The sequence below is a fragment of the Terrapene carolina genome, unplaced genomic scaffold (assembly GCF_002925995.2).
Source record: "Terrapene carolina triunguis isolate 2854851 unplaced genomic scaffold, T_m_triunguis-2.0 Scaffold58, whole genome shotgun sequence".
NCBI lineage: Eukaryota > Metazoa > Chordata > Testudines > Emydidae > Terrapene > Terrapene triunguis.
The window spans coordinates 15,505,998-15,533,514 of NW_020664409.1; the positions used below are offsets into that span (position 1 = coordinate 15,505,998).

Below are 27,517 nucleotides of genomic sequence, written 5' to 3' on the forward strand. Positions count from 1 at the left end.
AGTAGGGGGCTATCATGATAATGGTAGCCTTGTCCCCTCTGATCTTGGATATTATCCCGGGGATTGGCTGGAAGACATAAAAGAGACCGTGACACCACCAAAGAAAAATAGCATCCAGCAGAGACCCTAGGTATATGCCTCCTTTGGAGTAGAAAGTCTTGCATTTGGCACACTCTATTGTGGCAAAAATAAGTCTATGGCTTATTTGGATGGGTCCCCATCATCAGAATATTGGGTCTAGGATGGATTCCACATAAGTCTGTAAGGTCACGGTTGATTTCTGGAAGAAGGAAGTCTGGTGGAATCACCCTGCGTTGGTAACACTATTCATCACATTTGATGGATTCCAGATAAAGCGAGGACCATCTGGTACCCCACTTGTTGATACAGTGCATCACCATAATACTGTCCATCACAGTTTGCACTATATTGTTTCACAGACCAGGCATGAATGCTATGCAGGCCAAGCTGGTGGCCCTCATCTTGATGACGTGTAACTTCAGATTGTCTGGTGATCACACTCCTTCTCTTTGGAGTTGATTCAGGTGGGCACCCCAACTTATCCCTGCTTCATCTGTAATAAGCTTCACTGTTAGCAAGGGGGGGTCAAGAAGGAGACCCACCTTTCCTCATATCAAGAGGTTTAGCACTTGGTAAGTTCTCACAAGACTTGGGGCAGGACAGTGACCAATAGGCTCATATTGTGTTTGGATGGGGAGTACGCAGTCCTTGGCCAGTGCTGTAATGGTCACAGGTGAAGTCAGGCAAGCAATGTCACATAAGTACATGCACTTATGCGTTCTAATAATCCCAGGCACATGCAAAAGTTCATGTTTTTTTTCAGAAAAAAAGCCCTTGTGTCACATACAAGCAACTGAAGGGATCTCAATATGTCTTTTGGTATGTATGCTTGTGGTATCTGTGACTTGAGCAGAGTCCCTCTGAATTCTACATTCTCAGATGGCATGAAAGATGATTTTTCAGGAGGAGGACTTGATCTGGGGCTGTCTTTTCTCATCCCAGAACTTGCCCCTGAACAGCCAGTCATCTAGGTATAGACAGACATGATGTCACAGTTTCCTTACAAGTGGCACTACCACGGCCAAGCACTAGTGAATATTCTTGGTGCCATGGAGACTCAAAAGGGTAGAAAGTTGTATTGATAATGGTTGGGCCCTACTATAAATTTGAGGTTCTCCCAGTGACCGAGGTAGAGAGCTATGTGGAAGTAGGCATCCTGCAAGTCATGAGCTATGAACCAGTCTTGAGCTGGGGAGCAATGGAATGATGGAAGCAAAGTGTTATGAATCTAAATCTGAGGTGGCGTATGTATTTGCTTAGTTTCCTCCTGTCTAGGATAGGATAAAACACAGGTCAAAAGCCTCTTCCCCTGTAGTCCTGAGGCACCTTCTATATGGCTCCAAGGCAGAGCAAAAAGGCAATTGTGTTTGTAAAGGGCTCTTGTGAGAAAGGTCCCTGAAAGGGGACATGGAAGGGAAAACAGAGTAGGAAAAGGAACTGGGTAGTATAACTGGGTAGTATAACCTTGAGTTACTATGTCCAGCACCCAATTTGTCAGGTAATATCCGATCAATGCCCATTGGAATGAGGTTAGATAGTTTCCAAAAAAGGGCTCCACGGACCTGTCCTGATGCAACTCTCATCTGAGTGGTCACATTTGCTGCTGTTATGTGTGGACAGAGTTCATGAAGAATGATGTCCTCTACTGTATCTCATCAGCTTCCTGGAATGGTATTTCGGCTGCCTATGGTAGGACAGTGTGTGCTGTGTTTTGCTGGCGCAAAAGGGAGCACAGTCACCCTGGAGTCCTTGAGCAAGCATAAAGGCAGTGCCAGTTTTCTCTTTGATCCTTCAAATGGCAGATCCTCAACCATAGTTTGTACTCCATGAAGAAGGCACATAGCCTGGAGCCAAGATGCCTTCCACATGGGCAACACTTAGGCCATGTACCTAGTTGCAGTGCCTGCTCTGACCATAGCTGCTTATAAGGCCACTTTGGCCACCAGCTGAGTTTTCTTTTATGATGTCCCTGAGCTCCCCTCTGCTCTCACAACAGAGCTTGCTGATGAACAGAATCACTCTGCCCCAAGTTAAAAAGTCACAGTTGGCTTGGAAACCCTGATAGCCACTTATAGTTGAAACAATGCACAGAATAGGATTTTCTCCTAAACAAATAAAGTCTTTATCTTTTGGCACATTCTTGGTCAAATAAGACTTCGCTTGGACAGCTGAGACCACTAAAGATCCAGCGACTGTGGCTGAGGCAAGGATGCTGCTGGAGAGGGAGATGTTTTCCTCTTCCATGATTGGAACAACGGGCTTGGAAGATAGAGACCTGGGAAGATGGACCGTACACTACAGGGGCCAAGGAGGCATCCCATATGCATCCAGGTGGCTGATAAGTTGCTGACTGGACCAATGCCATTCCTGGTAGGCCAAAGGTTAGGCTCTGATGAATTCCTCAGGTCTCTTGGTGGCACCACTCATGGATCGCATGGGAGTGGGGGAGGCAGCTCCCTGCTCAATGCTAGTGCCAGCTTGCATCCTGGTGATGAGGTGTCTCTCTCTTCCATGGGTGGCACTGATGGGTAGGGAGCCATCAGTACTGGGGTCTTGTTAGCCCTGGTTGGATATTGCAGTGCTGATGTATGTCTTGGATGTATGTCCTGGGTGCCAAAGTTGATCATGGTACGGGTGCTTTTGGTACTAAATGTAGTCTGCTGCCCTGCAATCTACTCCTTTTCATTCATTTTCCATGCTGGAGAAGGTTCATCCTCTTGCCTTCCAGTGTCTCTGTGCATGAGAGGACACTGAGTTTTTCCTCAAACTCCTGCCCCAATGTTCTGGGTGGCCTGTTTTAGTGTCCTATTTCAATGTCTGTGGTGGGGGGCATGGATCAGCATTCATGTTGCACTCCCCATCAGTTTCCAGCCCAGGCTGGGGAAGCTAATGATCCAACTAGCAGACCAAATTTGGTGATGAACCCTGGCCACGTGCCACCTGAGGCTCATTGTGCATACGCTAAGAAGAATGTCTGTGATGTTGACTAATTTATGCTGGCTATCGTACATATATATTAAGCATTAAGTATCCATATTAAGTATTAATATAGCCGTTATATATACCAAATTAGCCTGTACCTCTGAAATAATCCTGTTCACTTATGTCAAGTATCCCATAACACATTGCATTAACTGAGGTAAGCTTTGGCTTAAGTAGATAGGAACACTGTCAGTATCAGGACATATAATTGTTTCCTTATAGAAACAGAAAGGCAGTTACCCTCACAAACCTATTAATCCTAGTGCAAGCTTAGGAAGTGTCTTCACATCCTTTAGTACCTGGAATGCATGTACCCATAATAAAGATAAGGATCCATCATGACCTAGAATGCACAGTGTGTTCAGAACAAAGATAAGGGGCACACCATGGTACCAAAAAAACAAAATAAAAAGCTAATTGGTTGAACTAGTTTCAAATGAGGAATATGGTTCCTTTTACTGGTAATCAAGTAGGTTATAAAAAGATCGCTTTAGAAGTAGAACTTTGGAGAGCACACCTTCTGTATAAGGTGAATGTAACACTGCTGTACAGGACGGCTCTTTTTTGAAGACTGGTGTCATATAGAACCTTTTTCCTATACCATATTAATAAATTTGACTGACATTGGTTATTTAGGCTCTTGACCAACTGACCATACAATTTATCAAAAATGGCACCATCTTCAATGTCAAAAGTTTTGATAGGTTCAATGCTGCAGTTGGTGACAGTGTAGATACTATCAGTGCCAGTTGTTTGCTTGGTGCAGTCTTCTTTGTTGTCATCTTGGCATTACCTGCCTGCTTGATGGAACGCTGGATGGTGCAAATTTGAACAGTATGGGGGTACTCAAGCCTAGATCCTCTAGGTCTCATGTCACTCTCAGACTGTTCTAAGAGATGGAGCTTCAGGCTCACATCTCTTGACCTTTAAGTTGAGTAGAGAATGAAAGGCAAACCAAGCACCTGCTGCTTGGATGAATTATACACCTCAAAAACAGACAACTGCTGTGTCCATCTTTAAAAAAAATTAGTCTGTCAAAGGAAGGACAAGGCTTGAAGCCTACAGGTTTTGACTCCACCATCTTGAGGTCTTTGTATAGAAGGGTATGTCCTGGGGGGAGGAGGGGGAATGGGGAGAGAGTGTTGTATAAGGAGATCAATCTGGACAGCGATATGCAGTTGAAAATTAATGGTTCCGTTTTGCTGCCATGGGCAATGAGAGGAAACTCAGGGAGGGTCACAGGAACTCCGGCCTTCATGCCTTCCCACGGGAGCATGAGGCAGCATAAGCTGCAGCTCCATGTAAGAAATTTTGTAATGGCTCTAGGCAACGATGTGCACACTGTTAGCAGCAAAAATATTAATTGCATCTTCATCTACTGTGCATAAGTGGTAAAAATTACTTTCTGAAAAAACATTCAGATACTCCAGTCCCTTGAGATTGTACTATTACTCTACCAGAAGAGCAGAGCAGTAAATTGCACTAACCTGTGAAGTGATATTAAGTGTAACTGAATCAAGACCACTAGATAACATGCCCTGAGTATCAGCCAAGGTCAAGGTAACACTACCATCTCCTCCAACTCCTGACGAAGACATTACTAAGTTCTGAGAAGAAACTGTGGATTGAGAAATGGGTGGTGTTGAAGGAAGATTTCCACTTGACGTATTAAGTTCTGCAAAAAATAAAGTATGCACAACATTAAAAAAGGAAACATAAGCATCAATCCTAACTACAGGGCTACTTTATTTTAGGTGACTAACTTAGGTGATAATTTCTTGCTTGCTAATTCTTTACTAAGACTTGGTGGCACTACTGCAGATCTTTCTCCTCTTTTAGTCAAACAGGTGGCAAACAATGGGAAAAACAATTTGTTGTATGTGTGAGAGTCTTGCACTGTGCTGCATGGACATGAGTCCATTACAAGCAGGATAGCTGAAGACAAGTTTTCAATAATAGGTAAACACTATGGAACACCCTACCACAGGAGATTAGAATGTGTCTTCATCTGATCACCTTCAAAACTCAGAAGAAAAACTCACCTTTTTCAAAAGTCTACTTACACCAGAAGCCAAGATGACAACAAAATTTAAAGAAACCCAAAAAAAGAAAATTCCACCACAAAACAAAAACCAGTAAAAGTGACCAAACATTAGGATAGCAAGAGCAGAGCCAGATCTTATTTTCCTGTATAAAAGGCTCAGATATTATGGTGAGATGTGTCCACTCTAATACAAAAATAAGAAAATAATAATAATAATGTAATTCTGTAAACAGATTAGTTAATGCATCTGTTTGCAGAACAGGGCCCCAAAAATATAAACCTACATTAGAACACATTACAGTATATGAAAATAATAGAAATTTAGTGGCTTGAAATAGCCACCAAGTAGTTCCAACAGCATCTATATAAACAAGCTGCCTAGTCATGAACCAATTTACTCTGAATCTGAAATAACTGAGGATATGAGAAAGTCATCCTCAAGGTTGAAAACATTCTATTGGCTGCCACCTGCCTGAACAGTATGAGGCACGTACTACTTATTAGTCTGCAGTGCACAGAATTATGTTTTAATACCTACTATTGTTAAGAGAAAGATTACTTTGTTCATAAAGTTTTAGACCTTCGATTTATTGAGAAAGTTCAGCCCTGTATGGTATAGACCTTTATCATGATGTAACACCAATGAACATTCCATGACAGAGTGTTCAGAAAATATTGGAATAATCTAAAAGCTGCACTGCCCACCATCTAAATCTAATGAATTCATTTACAACTATTCAGAGCCAGTTCAGACACTAATGCAAAAGGAGATGTTAGCTACCTTGTATAATGAGCCCCCCCACAATGGGGAGCTCCACTGGAGGTGTGCACATGCCCCTTGCACATTTGATTGGAGATTTTCAGCAGCAGTGCTCCTTCAGTGCATGTATGCACCTTAGCCATCTTCGTGCCCTGTACTGAGGATACATACTTAGGACTGTGATTGACGAACTATCCTCAAGTTCTTTTCTACCACAGAAGAGACTCTGCAGCTGAAGGGAAAGGAGGGCGGGTAGTCGAGCACCCATAGGGAGACATCTTGAAGAACTCCAGTTACTGTACAAAGTAACTTCTCCTTTTTCTTCGACTAGTATCCCCATGCATGCTCTACTTGAGGTGACTCTCGAGCAGTACCCTCTGAAGGAGATGGGCACTTCAGAACACAGCCTGGTTCTGTTTGTAGACTGCAGAATGTAGCATCTGTTCTAGAGGCATGTACCAAGGCCTAATGTGTTGAGAAAGTATGCCCATGTAGCAGCTTTGTAGATTTCTACAACAGGAACATCTTTCAGTATGGCAATGGACATAGATAGAAATTTAGTAAAGTGGGGTATTACCCTAGTTGGACACTGCCCATTAGCAGCTGTATATCGGGAGAGGATGAAGATGGAAACCTATTTAGAAAGTAACTGGGAGGACACTACTGTTCATTTAGGCTCTGTCTGTATAAGATATGCATAGTCTCAGCCCTGGTCTACACTACAGTGAGGTTGACAAACTGGTTTATGTCGACCTAACTATGTAAGTGTACAAACTACAGCCTTGCTCCCACTGATGTAAGTGCCCTACTACACCAACATCATAACTCCACTTCCACGACTGTTGGATGTTATTCTTGTCAATTTCATGTCTCCATGTCCCAGCTGGGCTGCTGCCCAGGCTCCCCACACAGAGCCAAGCTGCCCCCAGAGACTGGGCTCCCCATTCCACACCAGGAGCCTGGGTGCTGCTCTGGCTCCCAGATGGGAACCCAGCTGCGCCTAGGCTCCCTGCTGGGGAGAGCCCAGGCTCTCAGCTCCCAAGACTGCCCCCTTAGGTCGATGGAAGTACTCCTGTTGAGGATGCGCACCACCGACCGGAGAGTAGTATGGACCTGAACCACTGCAGTAATTATGTAAGATGTCTATGGAAAAGTTATGATTTGCTGAATATGATTACACTGCTCTACAGCCAAAATGCTTCTGAAATAAATGTAGTCAATTCTGGGTCACTGAGAACGAAAATGATGCTTAAAATTGTTGATTGGCTCTAGTTTTCAAGATATGCTATTGGGTCAGTAGATACGACCCTTGACTTGGGAATGGCGGAGGATAAGTGAGTTATAAAGGGAAGGGATCTCAATTTAAACCAGAAATGACTAAAATACATCTTTGACTGGATCTATGAATAAATCTATGACTGGGTTTGGACAGTACTTGCTTTTTAGGCAAAACAATGAATGATGCAATCTGAAGCTGGTATTGCGTCATACATGATATGAATTGCATCATGTTATTCCTAGAAGTCATGGATGATGCAATCATAACGAAGCTTACATCACTCTGCTGAACAAATTGCCCTATATCAGCTCTAGAAATCATACAGTGTCGTGCTCTCTTATTTGTCAGTGTTTGATTTTGCAAAGGGACACATTTCTGTTTAGCCAAAGTGAGCAGAGATGCCTCGTACTTGTGTGAAAGGGGCAGATAACTTCTGCTATGTTTGTGGTGAAGTGACTTTTGCATCACAAAAGCGCAGTATAACCACTATGGTTAAGAAAGCCTATCACCTTTCTTTTGGCTGCAAAATTGGAGATCAGGACAAGAGGTGGGCCCCACACATATGCTGCAACACTTGTGCAACAAATCTTCGCCAGTGGTTGAACAGGAAAAGGAAATCTATGCCTTTTGCAGTGCCAATGATTTGGAGAGAGCCAACAGATCATCCCAGCAATTGTTACTTCTGCATGATGCCTCCAGTTTGGAAAGGTGTGTCAAAGAAGAAAAAGTGGACTGTGCATTATCCAAACATTCCATCAGCTATACGCCCAGTACCCTACGGAGAAGGACTGCCGGTTCCTGATGCACCAGAATCATTCTCACTTGAGTCAGACGAGGAAGAGGATGAAACTTCTGGTCCTGAACCATCAATGTCACAGGACCCACATTTTCTCCCATCCTCCTCCTCTGAACCACACCTCATAACACAAGGTGAACTGAATGACCTTGTCAGGGATTTAGAACTACCCAAGAGTAAGGCAGAGCTGTTGGGCTCCAGACTACAGCAGTGGAATCTCCTGGCAGGTGATGTTAGGGTTTCCATGTTCCGTGACCGTCAAAAGGCTCTTGTCCCATTTTTCTTCATGGAAGGTGATCTTGTAGCCTGCAACAACATCGATGGTGTGATGGCAGCCCTCAACATCGTTCATGATCCAGATGAGTGGAGACTGTTCATTGATTCATCGAAGACGAGTCTTAAAGCTGTTTTACTGCATAAGGGCAATGTTTTGCCATCAATTCCAGTTGGTCATGCAGTCCATATGAAGGAAACCTAGAACAACATGAAACAACTTTTGAGGTGCATAAACTATGACCAACATCAGTGGCAGCTTTGTGGCGATTTGAAGGTTGTTGCTCTCTTGCTTGGTCTGCAGACTGGATACACAAAGTACTGCTGTTTTCTCTGCGAATGGGATAGTCGTGCAAGAGACTCCTACTACATCAAGAAAGATTGGCCACTCCGACAGTCATTGGAGCCTGGGAGGCTCCAGCATCCACCACTTGTTGAATCAAGGAAGATTTTGTTACCACCCTTACACATCAAGTTGGGTCTGATGAAGAACTTTGTCATGGCCATTGACAAAACACAAGCAGCTTTCCAGTACCTCCGTAGAAAATTTCCAAGGTTAAGTGAAGCTAAGATAAAGGAAGGTGTCTTTGTTGGTCCTCAGCTTCGTGAACTTCTTCGAGATGATGCATTTGACCATGCACTGCGTGGCAAGGAAAAGACGGCATGGAAAGCCTTCCAGTTAGTGGCAATAAATTTTCTCGGAAACAACAAGGCAGACAACTACAGGTTGTTGGTGGAAAACCTCCTCAAGGCATACAAAAGCCCTGGTTGCAACATGTCACTAAAGATACATTTTTTGCACTCTCATCTAGATTTTTTTCCACCGAATTGTGGAGCAGTGAGCGACGAGCACGGCGAGCGATTTCACCAGGGCATTGCAACAATGGAGAAACGCTATCAGGGCAAATGGAGCCCATCAATGCTTGCAGACCATTGCTGGACAGTGACAAGAGATGCTCCATTTAATGAATACAAGAGACAAGCCAAGAAGCGCCGAATAGACACTGAATAGGACTAAACTATGTACAGAATAGTTTTTTGCCTTTTGTTTCATAATAAATTTTATTTATATAACCCTTTTGCTGATTTTTAAAGTGTTACATAAACAGGACAGGTGAAATATTATCATGTAAAGCAACCATAAACACATGAAAAGACCTAGGTTTACAATTTATGATTAAAACTCTACTATCTACACAATATACATAGACATAAAATGTAAAAACTTAAATATCTTAGAAACAGTAGCCAATCAGTTGTTTTAATTGTCATATTTGAATTCAGCACATCAAAATACATAATAAATAGCACATTTTATCTCTGAAGCAGATGACTTCTCAAAAATTGTAGACCAGTGTTATCCTATTTGTATGCATGCATCATTTTTGTATCTGAAGTTATGAATATTAACTATGTACCTGTTTTCAAATGTTTGCTCCTGTGGTAGCACCAAAAGTTATTTAGCCAGCACATTGTGAAGGAACTATCCAAGTTGAATGGCCCATCAAAGAACACTTAACTCACAATGAACCATGGAAGATGCCTATCTACTTAATGGACTTTCCTGTGAACATTCTAACTAGAGTAGGAGTAACAGCCTCTGCTATGACTAAGCAAAGCAGGCATGGACATGTGACTTGCCCATGTGACTCCAAACTCCATCTTGTTACCTGTATTCTTCCACAAACTGGACTGAGGGCCTTGTTTGAAACAATGGGTTTCCCTCCACAAGGCAGAAGCTATAAAAGGCCCTGGAGACATCTCCATTTTGTCTCTTTCCTAGTCTAACCTCTGGACTATGGATTTATACTCACAGAAGCATTCTAACTAAAGGACTGAGGACCTTCCAATGATTTGGAAGCAACCAGAGATTTTACAAGACAGCACTTTATTCCATCACTGCTTACAAGCCTGATCCAAGAACCTTGTAATTATTTTATGTATTTGATTCCTTTAACCACTTTTAACTCTCACCTTTCTTTCTTTTATAAATAAACCTTTAGATATTAGATACTAAAGGACTGGCAACAGCATGATTACTGAGTAAGTTATATATTGACCTAGGTCAATGTGGCTGGTCCTTTGGGATCAGAAGAACCCTTTGGTTGATGAAATTGGTTTTAAATAACCACTCATCATTAAGTCTAGTGTTTTTGGTGGTGATACAAGGACTGGAACACCTAAGGAGACTGCTTTTCTGACTTCTTGTTAGCCAGTGTGGTGAAACATCAGTTTACTTCTGTTACTGGTCTAGTATATCTTGTGGAAGAATAACCACCAGTTTTGGGGTGTGTTTGCCCTATTTCTCAACAGTTTGTCCTGAATTTGGTATTCTCAGTTGTGACCCACTGGGGCATGGTTACAAGCGGTATTTGCCAAAAAACATTTTCATGGAAAGATTTAGAAGCGTACAACAAGCTAATGGCACTAAGGGAGATTTCATTAGAAAATTAAGAACTAAGTTCAAACCCCATGTTCACACTCAGGAAGAGGGTTGATAACACTTTGACGAATCTGGAAGCTGAAGGACGAGCAAATACTGAAAAACCTTCCACAGGAGAATTAAATTCTGTGATGACTGCTAGGTGGACTTGAATGGAGCTTAACGAGAGACCTCCTTTCTTCAGAGTGTATAGGTATTCCAAAATCTCCAAGATGGAGAATCAACAGAGAGGCGATGGTAAGTGCACCAGTGGTAAAATCGCTTCCATTTCTGAAGGTAATTCATGGTACAGTAATGCCTCACTTAAAGTCGTCCCGGTTAACATTGTTTCGTTGTTACGCTGCTGATCAATTAGAGAACATGCTCGTTTAAAGATGCACAATGCTCCCTTATAACGTTGTTTGGCAGCCGCCTGCTTTGTCCACTGCTTACAGAAAGAGCAGCCCATTGCAGCTGGGGGATTGGAACTAGGGTGGACGGCTGCCCCTCTATCAGCTCCCCGCTACCAGAAGATCCCTGTGCAGCAGCTGTCCAGCAGGCTATCAATTGCCAGCAGTTCAGCTGTCCCTCCCCCCACTGCCATGTGCTGCTCCTGCCCTCTGCCTTGGAGCTGCTCCCAGGAGCCTCCTGCTTGCTGTGCAGGGAGGGAGGTAAGAGGGGGGCTAATGTCACGGTGTCCCCCTCCCACCTGCTCACCCCATCTCTATAGAACAGGGACATCTGAGACAGGACAGGGCTCAGGATGGAGGGAGCTTGCTGGCAGCAGCTGCTGTCTCAACTTGCTGATCTACTTAAAAAGACAATGTACTTAGAGTGGGGTCAACATACTTAAAGGGGCAATGAGCATCTCTCTCACACACAGGGTGCGTGTCTGTCTGCCATGCTGTCTCCCTTCCCTCCATTTGTGCTGCCTTGTAGAGTGTGAGGCTACATTAACAACAGCCAGGGCTCAGCCGAGTGCTAGTTCATCATTTAGCAGTAAGGCATTCCCCTGGGAAATATCCCACCCTCTGATTCCACCACCTCCACCAAGCTTCACAAACATCATTGCTGTGTACAGTATTAAATTGTTTGTTTAAAACTTATGGGGTGTGTGTGTGTGTGTTTTATATATATATTAGTCCTTTGTCTGGTGAAAAAAAATTCCCTGGAACTTAATGTAAATAGGGGGGGTTAATTCTTATGGGGAAATTGGATTCACTTAACATCGTTTCGCTTAAAGTCGCATTTTTCAGGAACATGACTACAACGTTAAGCGAGGAGTTACTGTAGATTATTTTCTGCTGTTCAAAAAGACTTCATCTCTCTGGAACAGGAGAGTTCTAATCCCAAAAGCCATCTAGGTACCAAGTCTTGAGCCAGAGAGCGTCCAAGCTGGGGTGACAAATGTTCCCCAAATCCTAAGTGATGGCTGGCTGGGAAGAGAGATAAAGAAGGGAAGGAAACCATACCTGTCTTGGCCAGGTTGGTGCAATCAAAATTACCATGGCTTTGTTCTATTTGTTTAGAACGCTGAAGATTAGCAGCATTGGAAGGGAAGGTATATGGAAGACTCTTTGACCAGGAAAGGAAAAAAGGTGTCCCTAGAGAATGGTGACTGAGAGCTCTTCTCGAACAGAATTTTGCACATATGCGATTGGCAGTACTGGAAAAAAAGGTCTATTGTTTGGAAGATGCCAGGTAAGGAAAATCTGCTTTAGTATGGATCTCTCAACTTCCTACTTGTGATCTGAGGTGAAGTGTTGGCTGAGGTCATCGGCAATATTGTTTTGGCAGCTGTAAAAATGATCTGTTGAGATACAGGTATGGTGGACTATACACCAGTTCTATTACCTGAGTGCCTCAGAACACAGAAAAGGGGATCTCAACCCCTTGTTGATTTATGTTGTACATACTGACCCTGTTTGTCATTAGACAAACAGAATGACCTTCTATCATACTGGTAAGCAGATTGTACTGCCCTGAGCTCCAGAAAGTTGATATGTAAACTCCTGGGTGGACTATCTGCATGGGATAACATGGTCCCATAGATGAGTCTCCCATTCTCCGGTGGATGCATCCAAAACTATTGTGACAGTAGGAGGCGGATAACTGAAGGGAATCCCTGAGCATACCTTGTCCAGATTCTTCCACCATTCAAGAGAGACTAGCACACGGCTGGGAATAAAGAGCAACTTGTTCTAACTCTCTCTGCTGGGACGGTATAAACTGTCCTGAGCCAGGCTTTGAAGCAGGATATATGTAAGCAGACATGTAACATGACAAAGTACACACTGCCACATGCCCGAAGAGCTGCAGGCACAATCTGGCAATGGTGTGGGGGCTCATTTGGACTTGAGCTATTAAATATGTCAGATAGAGAAACCTGTCCTCTGGTAGGCATGGCATCGAGAGTGGCCCCTATGATTCCATCCTCCATAGAAGTCACAGGGGTCCATTTTGCAGTACCGAGGTGAAGGTGAAATATGTGGAAGAGAGACATAGCTTTCTTTACAGCAGTTTGTACTTCAACATAGGAACATTCCTTGAGAAGCTAGCTATTGAAATAGGGGAAACAAATTACTCCCCATTGGCAAAGCTGTGAGGCAACTACCATCATAACTTTTGTAAACACGCTGGGTGCAGAGCAGATGGGCTGCAAAGGACGACTCGATACTGACAGTGGTCGATACTGAAGAAGTGTAAGGCTCTCTTGTGAGAGGGCCGTATTGTGACATGAAAGTACATGTCCTGAAGGTCAAGGGTCACAAAACAGTCTCCTGAATCTAGGGATGGAATGATAGCAGCTAGTGTTGAATCTCTGAACCATCATGAATCTCTGTACCGTGATGAAGGTATTCAGCATGCTGAGATCTAGAATTGGTTTCCACCTACTCTTCTTTTTGGAAATCAGGAAGTAATTGGAATAGATCTCTTCCTCTATGTTAAGTCGGAACTTGCTCCATGGCTCCTATGCGGTGAAGGGAGAGAACCTCTCGCGTCAGAAGAGGTTCATGAGATGGATTCCTGAAAAGGGACAGGGAAGGGAGGCAGAGAATGCAAGAGAATGAGGTTCCCCAATGTTATAACCTCTAAGAGCCATCTATCAGAAGAAATCTGCTCGCATGAGGTTCAGAAATGGGGGAGACAATCCCCAGAAGTTGGGAGGAAGGAAAGGGCAGAATAATACAGCAGCAATTCTGGATCGCAGAGGTGTTTGTGACTCTCAACCAAGGAGTCAAAACAAATACTTTGTTGATGGTGGCTGCTGCGTCAATCCAGGTGCAGCAGTTGAGAATTTCCCCCTCTGCATTCAGGGTTTCTTTTTAGGTGCTTCTGAGGTGCTGTGATAGGTGGGAAACTGAGCTGATCAGGATCTCTGCACTGTCTGAGGCTGACTAAATCTCCTCGTTTGCAAGTGTATTTATGCCCAGCAAATGAAAGGTTGCCCTGAGTCCTTCAGAGAATGCAGAGACTTATCAGAGAACTTGCAAAATAATTTCAGACGATCAAAGGAGAGGTCCTCTACAATGTTTTGGACTTCACATGGAATTCCAGAGGACTGCAACCATGAGACTTGACACATGATTAGAGCTGTAGAGATGGATTTAACAGCACTTGCCAGCGGCATCAAGAGAGGAATGTAAAGCTGTTCTGGATAGATGCTCTTCTGCAACAATTGCCTGAAACTGATCTCTAAGCTCCGAACTACAGGGTGGCAGGATGGCAACTGAATAGCTCTTCTGACCAAAATATTTATGCGCTCATGGAACATTAGCCTTATCACAAGACGGTCTTCAAATTGTGCTGCCTGTGTCGTTCATTCACTGCATCCATAACCAATGAGTTTGGGGATGGGTGGGAAAATAAAAATTCTGAACCGCTAGCTGGAACTTAATACTTTTTGTCTGCCCTCTTAGCTACTAGAAGATGGGGGGGGGGGTGGTCTCTGGACCTGGACCCAGATGAAGGGAGCACTCCATCATGAAGAGGTGAAGTTTAATCTCCCTACAGTGGCTCTTAAAACTAGTGCAGATTTTGCACTTTAAGGGCACACGTGTATTCCCAAGGCAGCGGATACAGTGGGAGTGGCTGTCATTAACTGGGAAGGACTCCAAGCAAGTGAGGTAACATTTTAAAGCCTGGGGATGTAAGCATGCCCCAAAACATAAAAGGCTTCTTGAAAATGGACACCCCTGTGCAAAGGGAAGTGGAGGCAGCAAGAGGCCAAAGCCTCGGCTAGTAGAAAAGATCCCAAAAGAAATAAAATGATTAACTATAAAAATAAAACTAAAAAAGCAACTAAGAGGCAGGCATCTGCACAAGAGAGTACTATTGAACTCTCTGCCTCTGGCCACGGCAGCCGAGAAGGAACTGAGGACAGTTCATCTGTTGCAACCCTATAGGCCCTCAGTTTGGGGCACGAGGATGGGTAGAGCGCATGCGCAAGCCAAACAGCACTGCTGTCAACAATCTCCAATGGAAGGTGCATGTGTATTTCAAGTGGAGCATCCAGAAGGATGCTCTCAAAGAAGAACTGCCTGCTTATAATTACAAAGGACCTGCATCCACTAAGGGAGAGGGGAAAGGAAAGCAACAGGGACCTACCACACCAGAAACAGTCAGTAAATTTCACTTTTCGTATAGGAGTATGAAGTATGAACTGCTTCATATTTACAAAACAATGTGATAACAAGTCCTACGGGAAATTTGAATCATGACCCCTTTATCACTGTTCCTTGGCCACATGACAGGTTCCCTAACACCTCCAATTTAATAGGAAACCTCTGTGCATTATTCCTTTAACTATCTCAGTGCACCAGTTTTAGATGCACTCCCTTGTTCTCCCTTGCTCCCTGTCCTGTGGGGATGAACATGAGTGAGTCAGTAGAGAGAACAGACAAAATCTTGGGCTATGTAATCAGAGAACTAAATGAATTTAACATTTTAGATTTACTGAACTGGCCCAGCAACTATTTTTCCACACAGAAAGTTTTTATTTCTCTTATGAAATTAATTAGTGCTTACCTGAAGCGTTCAGTGATGTACCCTGAGACAGAAGTTGATCATTGCTTATAGTTAACGTAGCACCTGTTGATTGATTGCTAATTGTTGGTGTTGTCAATCGTAAACTCCCATTCAACTCATTATTTCCAGAAGAATTATGCTGAATAAGATCTTGACCTAAACAGAAATTACTTCTATGACATCTGGAAACTCCAGAAGAGCAATTCTTCTGCTAATGTACTTAGTACAAACAAGTTCTCATTAAACAGTACTAGGACAAATAGTACATCCAATCAAAAGGATTAATTTTGTACTTGGGGCAATATTAATAAGGAAGATTATGAAATTGTGGATTTTTTTTTAAAAGTATACTCCACTATCGTAGGAATATTTTTAAAAGGAGCAGTATCAAGTGTATTATTACATATCAAAAACACAAGACAATGCCAGCTAAATGTGCAAGTTTCCTCAATTTATTAAAATGTAATTGAAAGAAATCTATATTATGAAACTGATTTACAGAAAGGGGAATCATCAGAAAATGAAGAGACAGTTCATTAGTGCCTGTGAACATAAAGAATTGGTTTGCACATGTGAAGATTTTCAGATACACCTCTACCTCGATATAACGCTGTTCTCGTGAGCCAAAAAATCTTACCACATTATAGGTGAAACTGCGTTATATTGAACTTGCTTTGATCCACCGGAGTGCACAGCCCCGCCTGCCCGGAGCACTGCTTTACCGCATTATATCCAAATTCGTGTTATAGTGGGTCACGTTATATCGAGGTAGAGGTGTACCAGGCAGACAAATTTTTGTACACTTAACTACTGAGCTCACTAATATTTAGATATAAATGAGCAAACATGAAGTCTCATTTAGTTAGGCTCATGAAAATGTACTAATGAAGCCATAAGACCCAGTACCTGGACCCAGAGCTTAATTGTTGAAAATCTGTCCTTTGATAAAATGGGAACTAACCTGTTCTGTAACTGTTGTTCTTCAAGATATGGTGCTCATGGTCATTCCACTACAGGTGTGTGTGCCCAGCGCACCACAGCTGGAGATTTTTCCCTTAGTGACACCCATCAGGGTGGTGCATGTGCCCCCTGTTGCCTCATAATGCTGTGCATGGTATAAAGGATGGAGCCATCCCCAACAATACTTAGTTCCTTTTTACTGGACAGACTCCAATATAGAGGGGAAGGGGGTGGGCGTCGTGGAATGGACATGTGCATGATTCTCAAAGAACAACAGTTATAGAACAGGTTAGTAACCATTTTTTCTTCAAGTGATTGCACATGTCCATTCCACTTCAGGTGACACACAAGCAGTTCAGTTTGGAAGTGGGATCGGAGTCTACCTGAACAATAATGGGAGGACTATTCGTCCAAGTTTGGCATCATCTCTGGAATGTTGATACGGCATAATGAGGTGCAAAGGAACACACTAATGACCAATGTATGTATGGACATTAGTGTGGTCAATGACTCTGTATGTATAAATATCTTCAGTCTGTGTGTTCCACTCTATGCATCTGAAGAAGTGAGCTGTAGCCCACGAAAGCTTATGCTGAAATAAATTTGTTAGTCTCTAAGGTGCCACAAGTACTCCTGTTCTTTTTACTCATGACCAAGTTGCAGCTCTACAAATGTCTTGTACAGGCACCAGATCTGTTACACTGGTAATGTTGTAGCACATTCTTATAGAGGAGGAAATTCATGACGAGATTCTCTGAGTGGAGACTGGAAGAACTTTCATCCGGTCTTCGAATGCCACAAACACTTGTGATGACAACCTAAATGGTCTAGTCCTGTCCAAGTAAAAAGCTAATGCCCTCATGGAGTATGCAGTCTCTCCTCACTCTTATGAGAATAGGGTTTAGGAAAGAAATTTGGTTAGTATATTGCTTGATTAAATGGAAGTGAGAGACTAACTTAGTCAGAATTTTCAGTTGTGGGCTAAGTATAGATTGCCCTTGTAAAAGACTGTATAAGGTGGGCCAGCTACCGAGTCTTGTAACTCTAGCACCCTTCTCACGGAGTTAACTGCCATCAAAAAAGCTACTTTCACTAACAGAAGTAACAAACAGGTAAGCAGCGGTTCAAAATGTGGATCCATCCACTTTGTTAACACCAGATTTCAGTCCCAAGAGGGACAGGATCCTGCTTGGGGATATAACTAGTCCAGTCCCTTTAAGAATTTGAATGACATTGGATTGGAGAAAACCAAGCGACGAGCAATTGGAGGGTGGAAAGTGGAGACCGCGGCTAGGTGAATCCTGATAGATCTAATGCTGTTTCAGGTGAAATAAAATAGTCCAGAACAAGCTATACAGAAGCCCAGTCTGGTGAACCTCTTTTCTTAAGGAGAACTTAAATAGGTAATTGTACATAGCAGAAAGCTTTCTGCTATTCAGGAGGATGTTTTGTACATCCTTTGAACAGAACTCCTGAGATGTTAATCATGAAGCATCCAGGTCACAAGATGAAGAGCATCTGGGTTGGGATGAAGCGAGTGACCATAGTCCTGTGCGATTTGGTCTGGTTCTGGAGGAAGTGTAAAAGGAGCCCTAGTTGAGAGGCTCAACAGACTGGAGAACCAATGCTGGCAAGGTCACACCAGTGCTATGAGGATCTCACAAGCATGATCCTGCTTGATTCTAAGCAACACTCTGGGAGGGAGCAAAACCAGAGGGTAAGCATACATTAGCTTGTCTTTCCAGAGTAATAGGAAAGCTTCTATCAGAAACCCTTGAATGTGATCTGCTCTAGAACCAAAAAAAAAAAAAATAGATGTCACTTCCTGTTGTTATGAGTTGCAAACAGGAGTATGCGAGGAACACCTCAGGTTTGAAAAATCAGTCTTACTATATCTGGACAGAAAGAACACCAAGGTGGGACACTGAGGTGAATCGTGTTGGTGATACAAAACTCCAATGCTGTATCATCTCTTGATGATCTGATCTGGCCCCTTCCTGTCAGTTCACATACAACATTGCTGCTGTGTTGTCCATAAGGACAAGAAGAGTCTTTTCCTTGATGTGGGGGAGAAAAGCCTGACAGGCAAGATGAATGACTCAACTCTCTAATGTTTTTGTGGACAGCTAAATCTTAGTGAGATCAAAGACTTGAGTCTGTAGATTCCTCAGGTGGGCTCCCAACCAAGAGAAGTGTCTGTAACCAGAGTCAATGTGGTTGTGCGGACATGAACAGAACTCCAATATATACATTTGTTGGATCCATCCACCAATTCTTAGTGGCTACAATTCCTATGGGCATTCGAACCAGCATATCTAGTGATGAACTGGAGAGTACATTGAGATCACCCACCGGCATGCTGAACCAAATATGTACATGAGGCCATGTGATACAGTGATCTGAGGCTGTTCCTTACAGTTGTGACTAGATGGACCTTCAGGTCCAATACAATGACTAACATCGTCTGGAATCTGGTTTGCAGGAGGAAAGCTCTGGCTACAGTAGAATCCAAGACTACGCCTATAAACCATATTCTCTGAACAGGGGAAAGACTGACTTGTCTTCATTGATAAGCAATCCCACAACTCTAAAGATGGACTGGATCTTGGACACAAGGAATTCTACCTGGCTCTTGGAGAGACCTCTCACCAATCAGTCATCCAGATATGGAAATACTTGTACTCCTGTTTTCCTTAGGAACGCAACCACCATCCCCATGTATTTTGTAAATACTCTCAGGGCCACAGATAGGTCAAAAGGCAGGACTGTGGCCTGATAATGGGAGTCATTTACCATATATCTTACAAATCTCCTGTGGCTTTGATGGACAGCCACATGGAAATGTGTGTCTCAACTCAAGGGCAGCGTACTAGTCCTCAGAAAGGGAATAATGGATGCTAGGGTCACCATGCAAAATTTTGTTTTCTTTATATATTTTGTTCAGCTCTTGGCAGTTCTAATACGGGTCTACAACCTCCTTTTGACTCTGGAATTAGAATGCAGCATGAATAAAACTCTTTCCTTCTGTGGAGAGAAGGGACCTCTTCTATAGCTCCCAACAGGAGAGACTGGACCTCCCAACAGGAAGAGAGACTGGATCTCCCAAGGGTGGACCTCCTCATGAGAGTAGTCCCTGAAGAGGGATTGGGGGACGGACAGGAGAGAGGTATAGAAAAAAACTGGAGGATGTAGCCTAACTCCACACTGTTTAGGTAATATGGGTACTAGTATAGGATAACCTGTTGGAAAAAACAGGGATAGGAACTGGTGTTAGGCAAACTTGAAAGCTGTCCTCGACAAGGCAGTCAAATAGATTGCTTGGCATTTCTAGGCGGTCTAGAAGAGCTTATTGAAGACAAAAAAGTGAGGATGGTGGCATCTGCTCTGAGGACTTTTCCCTTTCCTCCTAGACAGGTTGCCTAACCATAAAGGATGCGTAGCACTGGAATGACTGAGGGTGGAATTGCTTCTTTTTAGGGAGTGGAGTATAAATCCCCAAAGCTTTCAAACATAACCATGGAGTCCTTGAGACTGTGAAGACGATGGTTGGTGCCTCAAAAAGGAGATTCTGAATAGTCTCTTGGACCTCCTGTGGAAGACCCGATGATTGAAGCATGAACACCAATACATTGTTATTACAGATGCTCTGACTCTGGGCTGCAGAGTCTGGACCATCCAAAGCAGCCTGTAGCGAGGTCCTAGCCACCAGGTTACCCTCTTCCAATACTGGCCTCCTCTGGTAACTTGTCCGTAAACTTAAGAACATTGTCCCAGAGGAAGAAATCTTATCTAGGCAGCAAGGCTTGTTGGTTTGAGATACATATTTCCAGGCCAGTAGAAATTTTCCTCCAGCTTGAAATGCAGACATACCCAGAGACTGAAAAAGCAAAATATCTATAGTAATATAATAAAGGAGGGGACGGAGTCTAACATGACCATCGTCAAACCAATGCTATTCAACATTTAAAAAATATATATATATATGGGGAAGCTATCTTTAGCCTTGGAGAATCTAAAATACTTCCAACTAAAGCCATGTCTGCACTAGGATGCTTTATGAGTAACGGTGTACAGTATATTATCCCAGCAAAGCACTTCTAGCATACACACAGCTATACCAGCAAAGCTGTACTAGGTATGAGTAAAACCAGCTCACACAAACAAAACAAGATTCATCAGTGAAGGCACAGCTTTGTCCAGTAGAGCTGTGACTATGCTAGGGACTTTCTCCAGCATAGCTATGTCAGTCGGGGATCACATTCTTCACATCCCTGACCAACATAGCTAAGCCAGCAGAGGTCTATAGTGTAGATATAGCTTTAGGCTAAACTTGCAGGCAGTGGAAACAAATGATTTCACCCTCTAATAAAATTATCCAGCAAATGTTATTGTATAGCTAGCATGTTGGATGGGAACTAAGAATGATTGACCAGTGATAAAAATACTAACCAGATATAGTGAGGGTAATTTCTTGCGGGCTTCCTGATGAGTTTGTAGTGGTGGAACCAGCAGCATGAGCTAGAACTTGACTCAAACTTGAGTTATTTATGGTCAATGTTATCTCATGCTGACCATTCGAAGTGGACACCATACCCTGTGAGGTCATCACTTGAGAGAGATCCTGTGCACCTAAAATATAAGTTGGGAGGGGGGAAAAAAAAAAATACATGACAGTACTTTTTTTTGTATAATTAATACAGATCTTTACAAATATTTTTTTTAAACAACCAATGAAATCCTGGTCTTTACAACAATACTAAGCTGTTTAAAGTTGCGTTTTGAATAAAACATTGTCGATAACCAATCTTTACTTTCCTAAACTTTTAGATCTTTTTGGTAACCAGGCTTTGTGCTGCAAGTTACAGTCCACATGTATAATTATATAAAAATACAACTCTGCAAGATACAATGCTAAGCTTATTTTATTGTAGCTGGACAGCTAATGACAGCTATAGTTTCAGTACCTCTGTTCTAAACCCCATTTTCAATTTTTCCAATTTCAAAAGCTTTCACCAATGTTTTCTAGGCTGTTCTTTGCTAAGAGATTGCTTGAATTTTCAAAAATAAAACAAAACAGCTGGGCTTTTTTTGAGAATGAAAAAAAAGAGTGAAAAACCACGCACACTAACCTCAACAGCTGTATCAAAGCAACTGGAGGTACAAAGTTGTAGTTTGATAGGGAAACCACCCTCACTAAGACATGACTTTGAATATACTGGGGAAAATCAGACTTATTTTTCCAAAATTTGTCACGAACCTTCAAGAAGAACTACACTTTGCGTATAAACAGTACTTAACAACTACTAACTAACATTCCAAATCAAATGAGGTTACATTGCATATAGCTAAAAGGTTACTTTGGCTGTTTTCATTCTATGCTTTTAGTTTATACAGGATAATACAGTTACTGAGGGACAATCTACACTCATTTATTTATTTGCGTTCTACAACCAACTCTCTGTATAACTTTTCCTGAGCGATATACCCGAATATTCGGATTCTAATATCTAAACTGTATCATTACATTTATCTAAATTTCGGTTATTTCAGATTATATACTATATGGATCTTATGAGTTTTTAAACAAACTTTGTATTTGTGGATAATCCAAGCACTATACCCAGATGTACAATCTTTTCTCAACCTGTGTATTATATAATTTTAACATTAGCTTTAATACAATTTTTAAATCTGTTCTTATCAGTTTAATTACTGAGGCTAAACATGCAGTTCTAAAGTTATAGAAAAAAATGTGTATTACATGAGAAAAAGTATGTGATCGTGTAGACTTCAAAACACACAGTCAATCAGATAAGTTGTCACTAAAGCTGGTTGAAAATTTTCCAACAGAAAAGATTTCCATCAAAAATAAAATTGAAATGTTTTGTGGGAAGATATAAATTTTGTGAAAACTTTGATGAAATAAAGTTCAAATGGCTAGTTTTGATCAGGTCAAAACATTTTGTTTCAACTTTTATATTATTATACATTAAAATACAACAAATCAAAACAAAGTTTGAAAGTTTTTACCTTATTGAAACTAAATGTTTTGATAACATCAAAATGAAATGTTTCAGCATATTTCATTTCATGAAAAATTCTGAGATTTCAACTTTTCACCCCAATTCAGAATGGAAACAAATTTTGAAATCTCATTTTCTATGTGACAGAAATTCCATTTTTTAGCCAGCTCTACCTGTAACCCTAATTCTGGGATTTCCTCGGTTATGTGCTTAGCTACGCAGCCTCTATGTTTTCTCAAACTAGTATTGTTGATGAAACTACTGTTAACATTTAGGTAACTAATTTGCAAATACAATCACAAAATTAGAGGTCAAAGTGTGCCTGGAAAATACGAGTAAATTTTTAAAAATCAGGCCCCAGATGTTTATGTTGTACAAACAGAACTCTCTTTATGGAGTTGTGTATTTTATCATCAAACTTAAAGCAGCAACACATTTAATATCAATATAAATTTATTTATTTAATGAAGTCCAGAGGGCTAAGAGCAAGTTAACCAATACGAAGATTTCCATCCATAAATGATTTAAGAATTATGGCCAAAAAAATATAAAAGGCAAGAGAAAAGGGGCTATTAACACTTCTTACCATTACTGTTAGTTGTTAACACAGAGTCTTGCTCAGACAGTGGCCCTATCGTCATATTAGCTGAAGATGTAACTGTTGGCTGTAAAGACAAGCCTGATATGGGCTGGATAACCACATTAGCTGGCACCGTGCTATCTGTTGTCTGGAGGGAGTTGTTCTGTGAAGCCATACTGGGATCCCCAGTTAGATGCTGGGCAAGTAAGTTACTCTGCTGTAGTGTCTGCTGTAAAATACTGGGATCAATCTGAAAACCAAGAGAGTCAGATATGGATAAGTAAAAGTTAATATAAAACCAGAATTCCAGGTGACAGCCTTAAAATGCCTTTAATTCCCTCTGCCTTTTTAGACATGAACCTTTCCTTTTGATCTGGACCTTGCTATACTTACAGGTCGCTTATGAAATCTGGTGAAGAATGCAGCTGATGACTTGTTAAGCAATGAAATAGGATTAAAAAAAATGTAACACCAGTTACTCAGCAATTACCTTGGCTTCCTATTTGTTTTTAATGCAATTCAAAGAGTTGCCTATGAACTACTGAAGTCATAAATGGTTTGGGCCCTGGCTAAGAGAGTGCCTCTTTCTCCAGGTCTGCCACAGCAATTGAGATCAGCAAGTTTGAGCAATTGTAACAATCATTAGACTAAAACATGAGGGGACTAGTTGCAGGATGTTCTGCTTGTTGGAACTCGGTATTTCCTCTGAATTGCCTTCAGGTCACTTTCCTCAGTCCTTTGACAGAGAAGGTGAAAGGGAGCAGAGGAAAAGGGTGGACTGACAGTGGGAATAACTTATTTTTCCACCCTTGCTAGAGTTATATACTTACTTTTGTGTTTTATTAAATTATGTACATCCACCCTCAAGCTTTATAAATTGGTATCTTAGATAACTTTCAAAATTTACTTTTTTATATATATATATATATATATATATTTTAGGGCTATCAAGCGATTAATTGCAATTAATCGTGTGATTAAGAAGATTAATTGCGATTAATTGCGCTGTTAAACAATAATAGAATATCATTTATTTAAATACTTTTGGATGTTTTCTACATTTTCAATATATTGCTTTCAATTACAACATAGACTACAAAGTGTACCGTGCTCACTTTATATTTATTACAAATATTTGTAGTGTAAAAGAAGATAGTATTTTTCAATTCACCTAAGACAAGTACTGTAGTGCAATCTCTTTATCACGAAAGTTGAACCTACAAATGTAGAATTATGTACAAAAAAACTGCATTCAAAAATAAAACAAACAATGTAAAACTTTAGAGCCTATGAGTCCACTCAGTCCTACTTCAACCATTCGCTCAAACAAACAAGTTTGGTTACAATTTGCAGGAGATAATGCTGCCCGCTTCTTGTTTACAATGTCACCTGAAAGTGAGAACAGGGGTTCACATAGCACTGTTGTAGCCGGTGTCACAAAATATTTATGTGCCAGATGTGCTAAGGATTCATATGTCACTTCATGGTTCAACCACCATTCCAGAGGACATGCATCCATGCTGACCATAGGTTCCGCTCGATAACGATCCAAAGCAGTGTGGACCGAGAATGTTCATTTTCATCATCTGAGCCAGATGCCACCAGAAGAAGATTGATTTTCTTTTTCCGCGTTCTGTAGTTTCCGCATCTGAGTGTTGCTCTTTTAAGACTTCTGAAAGCATGCTCCACACCTCGTCCCTCTCAGATTTTGGACAGCACTTCAGATTCTTAAACCTTGGGTCGAGTGCTCTAGATATTTTTAGAAATCTCACATTGATGTACCTTCTTTGAAAGTGTTCTTAAAACAACATGTGGTGTGTCATCTGAGACTGCTATAACATGAAATATATGGTAGAATGCGAGTACAACAGAAGAGGAGACATACAATTCTCACCCAAGGAGTTCAGTCATAAATTTAATTAATGCATTATTTTTTAACGAGCATCATCAGCATGGAAGCATGTCCTCTGGAATGGTGGCCAAACATGAAGCAGCATACAAATGTTTAGCACAGGGGTCGGCAACGTTTGGCACGCGGCTCGCCAGGGTAAGCACCCTGGCAGGCCGGGCCAGTTTATTTACCTGCTGACGTGGCAGGTTCAGCCGATCGCGGCCCCCACTGGCCACGGTTCGCCGTCCCGGGCCAATAGGGACGGCGGGAAGCCACGGCCAGCACATCGTTCGCCCGCACCGCTTCCCGCCGCCCCCATTGGCCCGGGACGGCAAACCGCGGCCAGTGGGGGCTGCGATCGGACGAACCTGCCGCGTCAGCAGGTAAATAAACTGGCCCGGCCCCTGGTTTAGCATATCTGGCACGTAAATACCTTGCAATGCTGGCTACAAAAGTGCCATGCGAATGTCCGTTCTCACTTTCAGGTGACAATGTAAATAAGAAGCAGGCAGCAGTATCTCCCGTAAATATAAACAAACTTGTTTGTCTTAGCGATCGGTTGAACAAGAAGTAGGACTGAGTGGACTTGTAGCCTCTGAAGTTTTACATTGTTTTGTTTTTGAGTGCAGTTATGTAACCAAAAAAAGCTACATTTGTAAGTTACACTTTCACGATAAAGAGATTGCTCTACAGTACTTGTCTGAGGTGAACTGAAAAATAAATAGTATTTTGTTTATTATTTTTACAGTGGAAATATTTGTAATAAAAAAATCATATAAAGTGAGCACTGTACACTTTATATTCTGTGTTGTAATTGAAATCAATATATTTGAAAATGTAGAAAAACATCCAAAATATTTAATACATTTCAATTGGTATTCTATTGTTTAACAGTATGATAATTTTTGGGGGTAAATCACGTGAGTTAACTGCGATTAATCGACAGCCCTAGTTTATTTATATACACACTGTATTTAAGTATATGTAATTCAGATTTACATATGGGAGTTCTTGTTGTATGTTTAAAACCAATAAAACTACACCAAGTCCATTTTTCCCCACAGTGCGTTCAGAGTAAGCACTGAAAAGTGGCTGAAGCCAAGAATTTTCTCTTCCTTTTTTTAAACAAACATTTCTGCTGGATTATGTTCACAATTTTGTTGTCAAAAAAATAAATAACAAATCTAGAGATGGAGGGTGCTGATATAATGCAGTTTTCCTGCATTAAGAGGGAGAGCATTTGGTGAAAGACTGTAAACAGGAGGAAAATTTGAACTAAAATGCTTTGGAAAACCAATGTTTTTAACGGATAAAAAGCAAGTAATAATTTGCATAAAATCTTCAGAAAAAAGGCCACTGAAAACCAGAAACCCTAAGTTTTATTTTCAACACACACTCATATATACAAACAAAATATTGTTAATACTGTACAACATGGATTCATTACACCCTGTACAGTGCAGTGAAGTCAATAGGCCTCTGCCAGGGCACAGGTAGTCTACACACAACACTCCATCCACTCTTATTAATAGAAATTAACAGTAACCTACCTGTAATGTGATGTTGTTAATACTGGCAGCATCTATTCCAGAAATTTGAACATTCTGTCCAACCAGATTAGTAGCAAGCTGTAACTGTATGCCTTCAAGGGTGGCCAAGCTACCATCTGTCAAGGACACAGTTAAGTCACCTCCAGCTACCAAAGAAAATAGTCATATTATAATTTTTTCTTTATCATTATTGGTCTCCTTTTTATCCAGTTTTTTTTTTAAACGAAATCATTCTGAAATATCTAAGCATTTGCAATTCTGTGAACCAAGAAAAATAAATTAGATTCAAGTAGTCAGTGCTCCATTTTTTAAATTTAAAACAAATGTGCATAATGCATTTAGAGGGGAAAAAATCAAAGTATTTAAGCAGTGACCAGCTTCTTTCATAAAGTAGAATAGTTTCAGAATGACTTTGGATTTCTAGACACAAAGGTCCAAATATTTCAATATTTTCACTTTTTGAACGTACACCCTCTCTGAACGTAAAACACACATTCACAAATGTTTGTACCATAAAGTTTGAATATGCATGCACATACGAAGTTTACCCAGACTACAGCAACACTGTAGTTCAAAGTTCCACCTATGTCCCAATAAATGCTTGTGTGGGAAGAATTTAAATACATGTAAAGACTTCAAATCTGACCTGTGTTAAACTGTTATAATTTAGAAGGCTATTCCATTCAATACTGGATATATCCTTTAAAAACTATACAATAAATAAAAAATGTCCTTTCACAAGTCACATAAGAACCATTTTAACAGCCAGATGAGATGGACTGCCATCTGTCCTGCTTTTCCTATTTTCAATCTTTGTGCTGCCAGAAAGATAAATTTGCTCCCACTAC

General features: G+C 41.4%; 1 protein-coding gene across 1 annotated transcript in view; it reads right to left on the minus strand.

Moving 5' to 3' along the window:
* The window catches only part of ZNF236 (zinc finger protein 236), a 195,418-nt gene that overhangs the window by 38,786 nt on the left and 129,115 nt on the right, over nucleotides 1-27,517 (minus strand). The window contains exons 24-28 of the mRNA XM_024212120.2: nucleotides 26,670-26,815; nucleotides 23,235-23,478; nucleotides 21,075-21,254; nucleotides 15,666-15,821; nucleotides 4,551-4,738 (exon numbers count right to left, since the gene is read on the minus strand). Of these exons, the coding sequence (XP_024067888.1) occupies nucleotides 4,551-4,738; nucleotides 15,666-15,821; nucleotides 21,075-21,254; nucleotides 23,235-23,478; nucleotides 26,670-26,815 (914 nt within the window). The remainder of the gene's footprint in view (nucleotides 1-4,550; nucleotides 4,739-15,665; nucleotides 15,822-21,074; nucleotides 21,255-23,234; nucleotides 23,479-26,669; nucleotides 26,816-27,517) is intronic.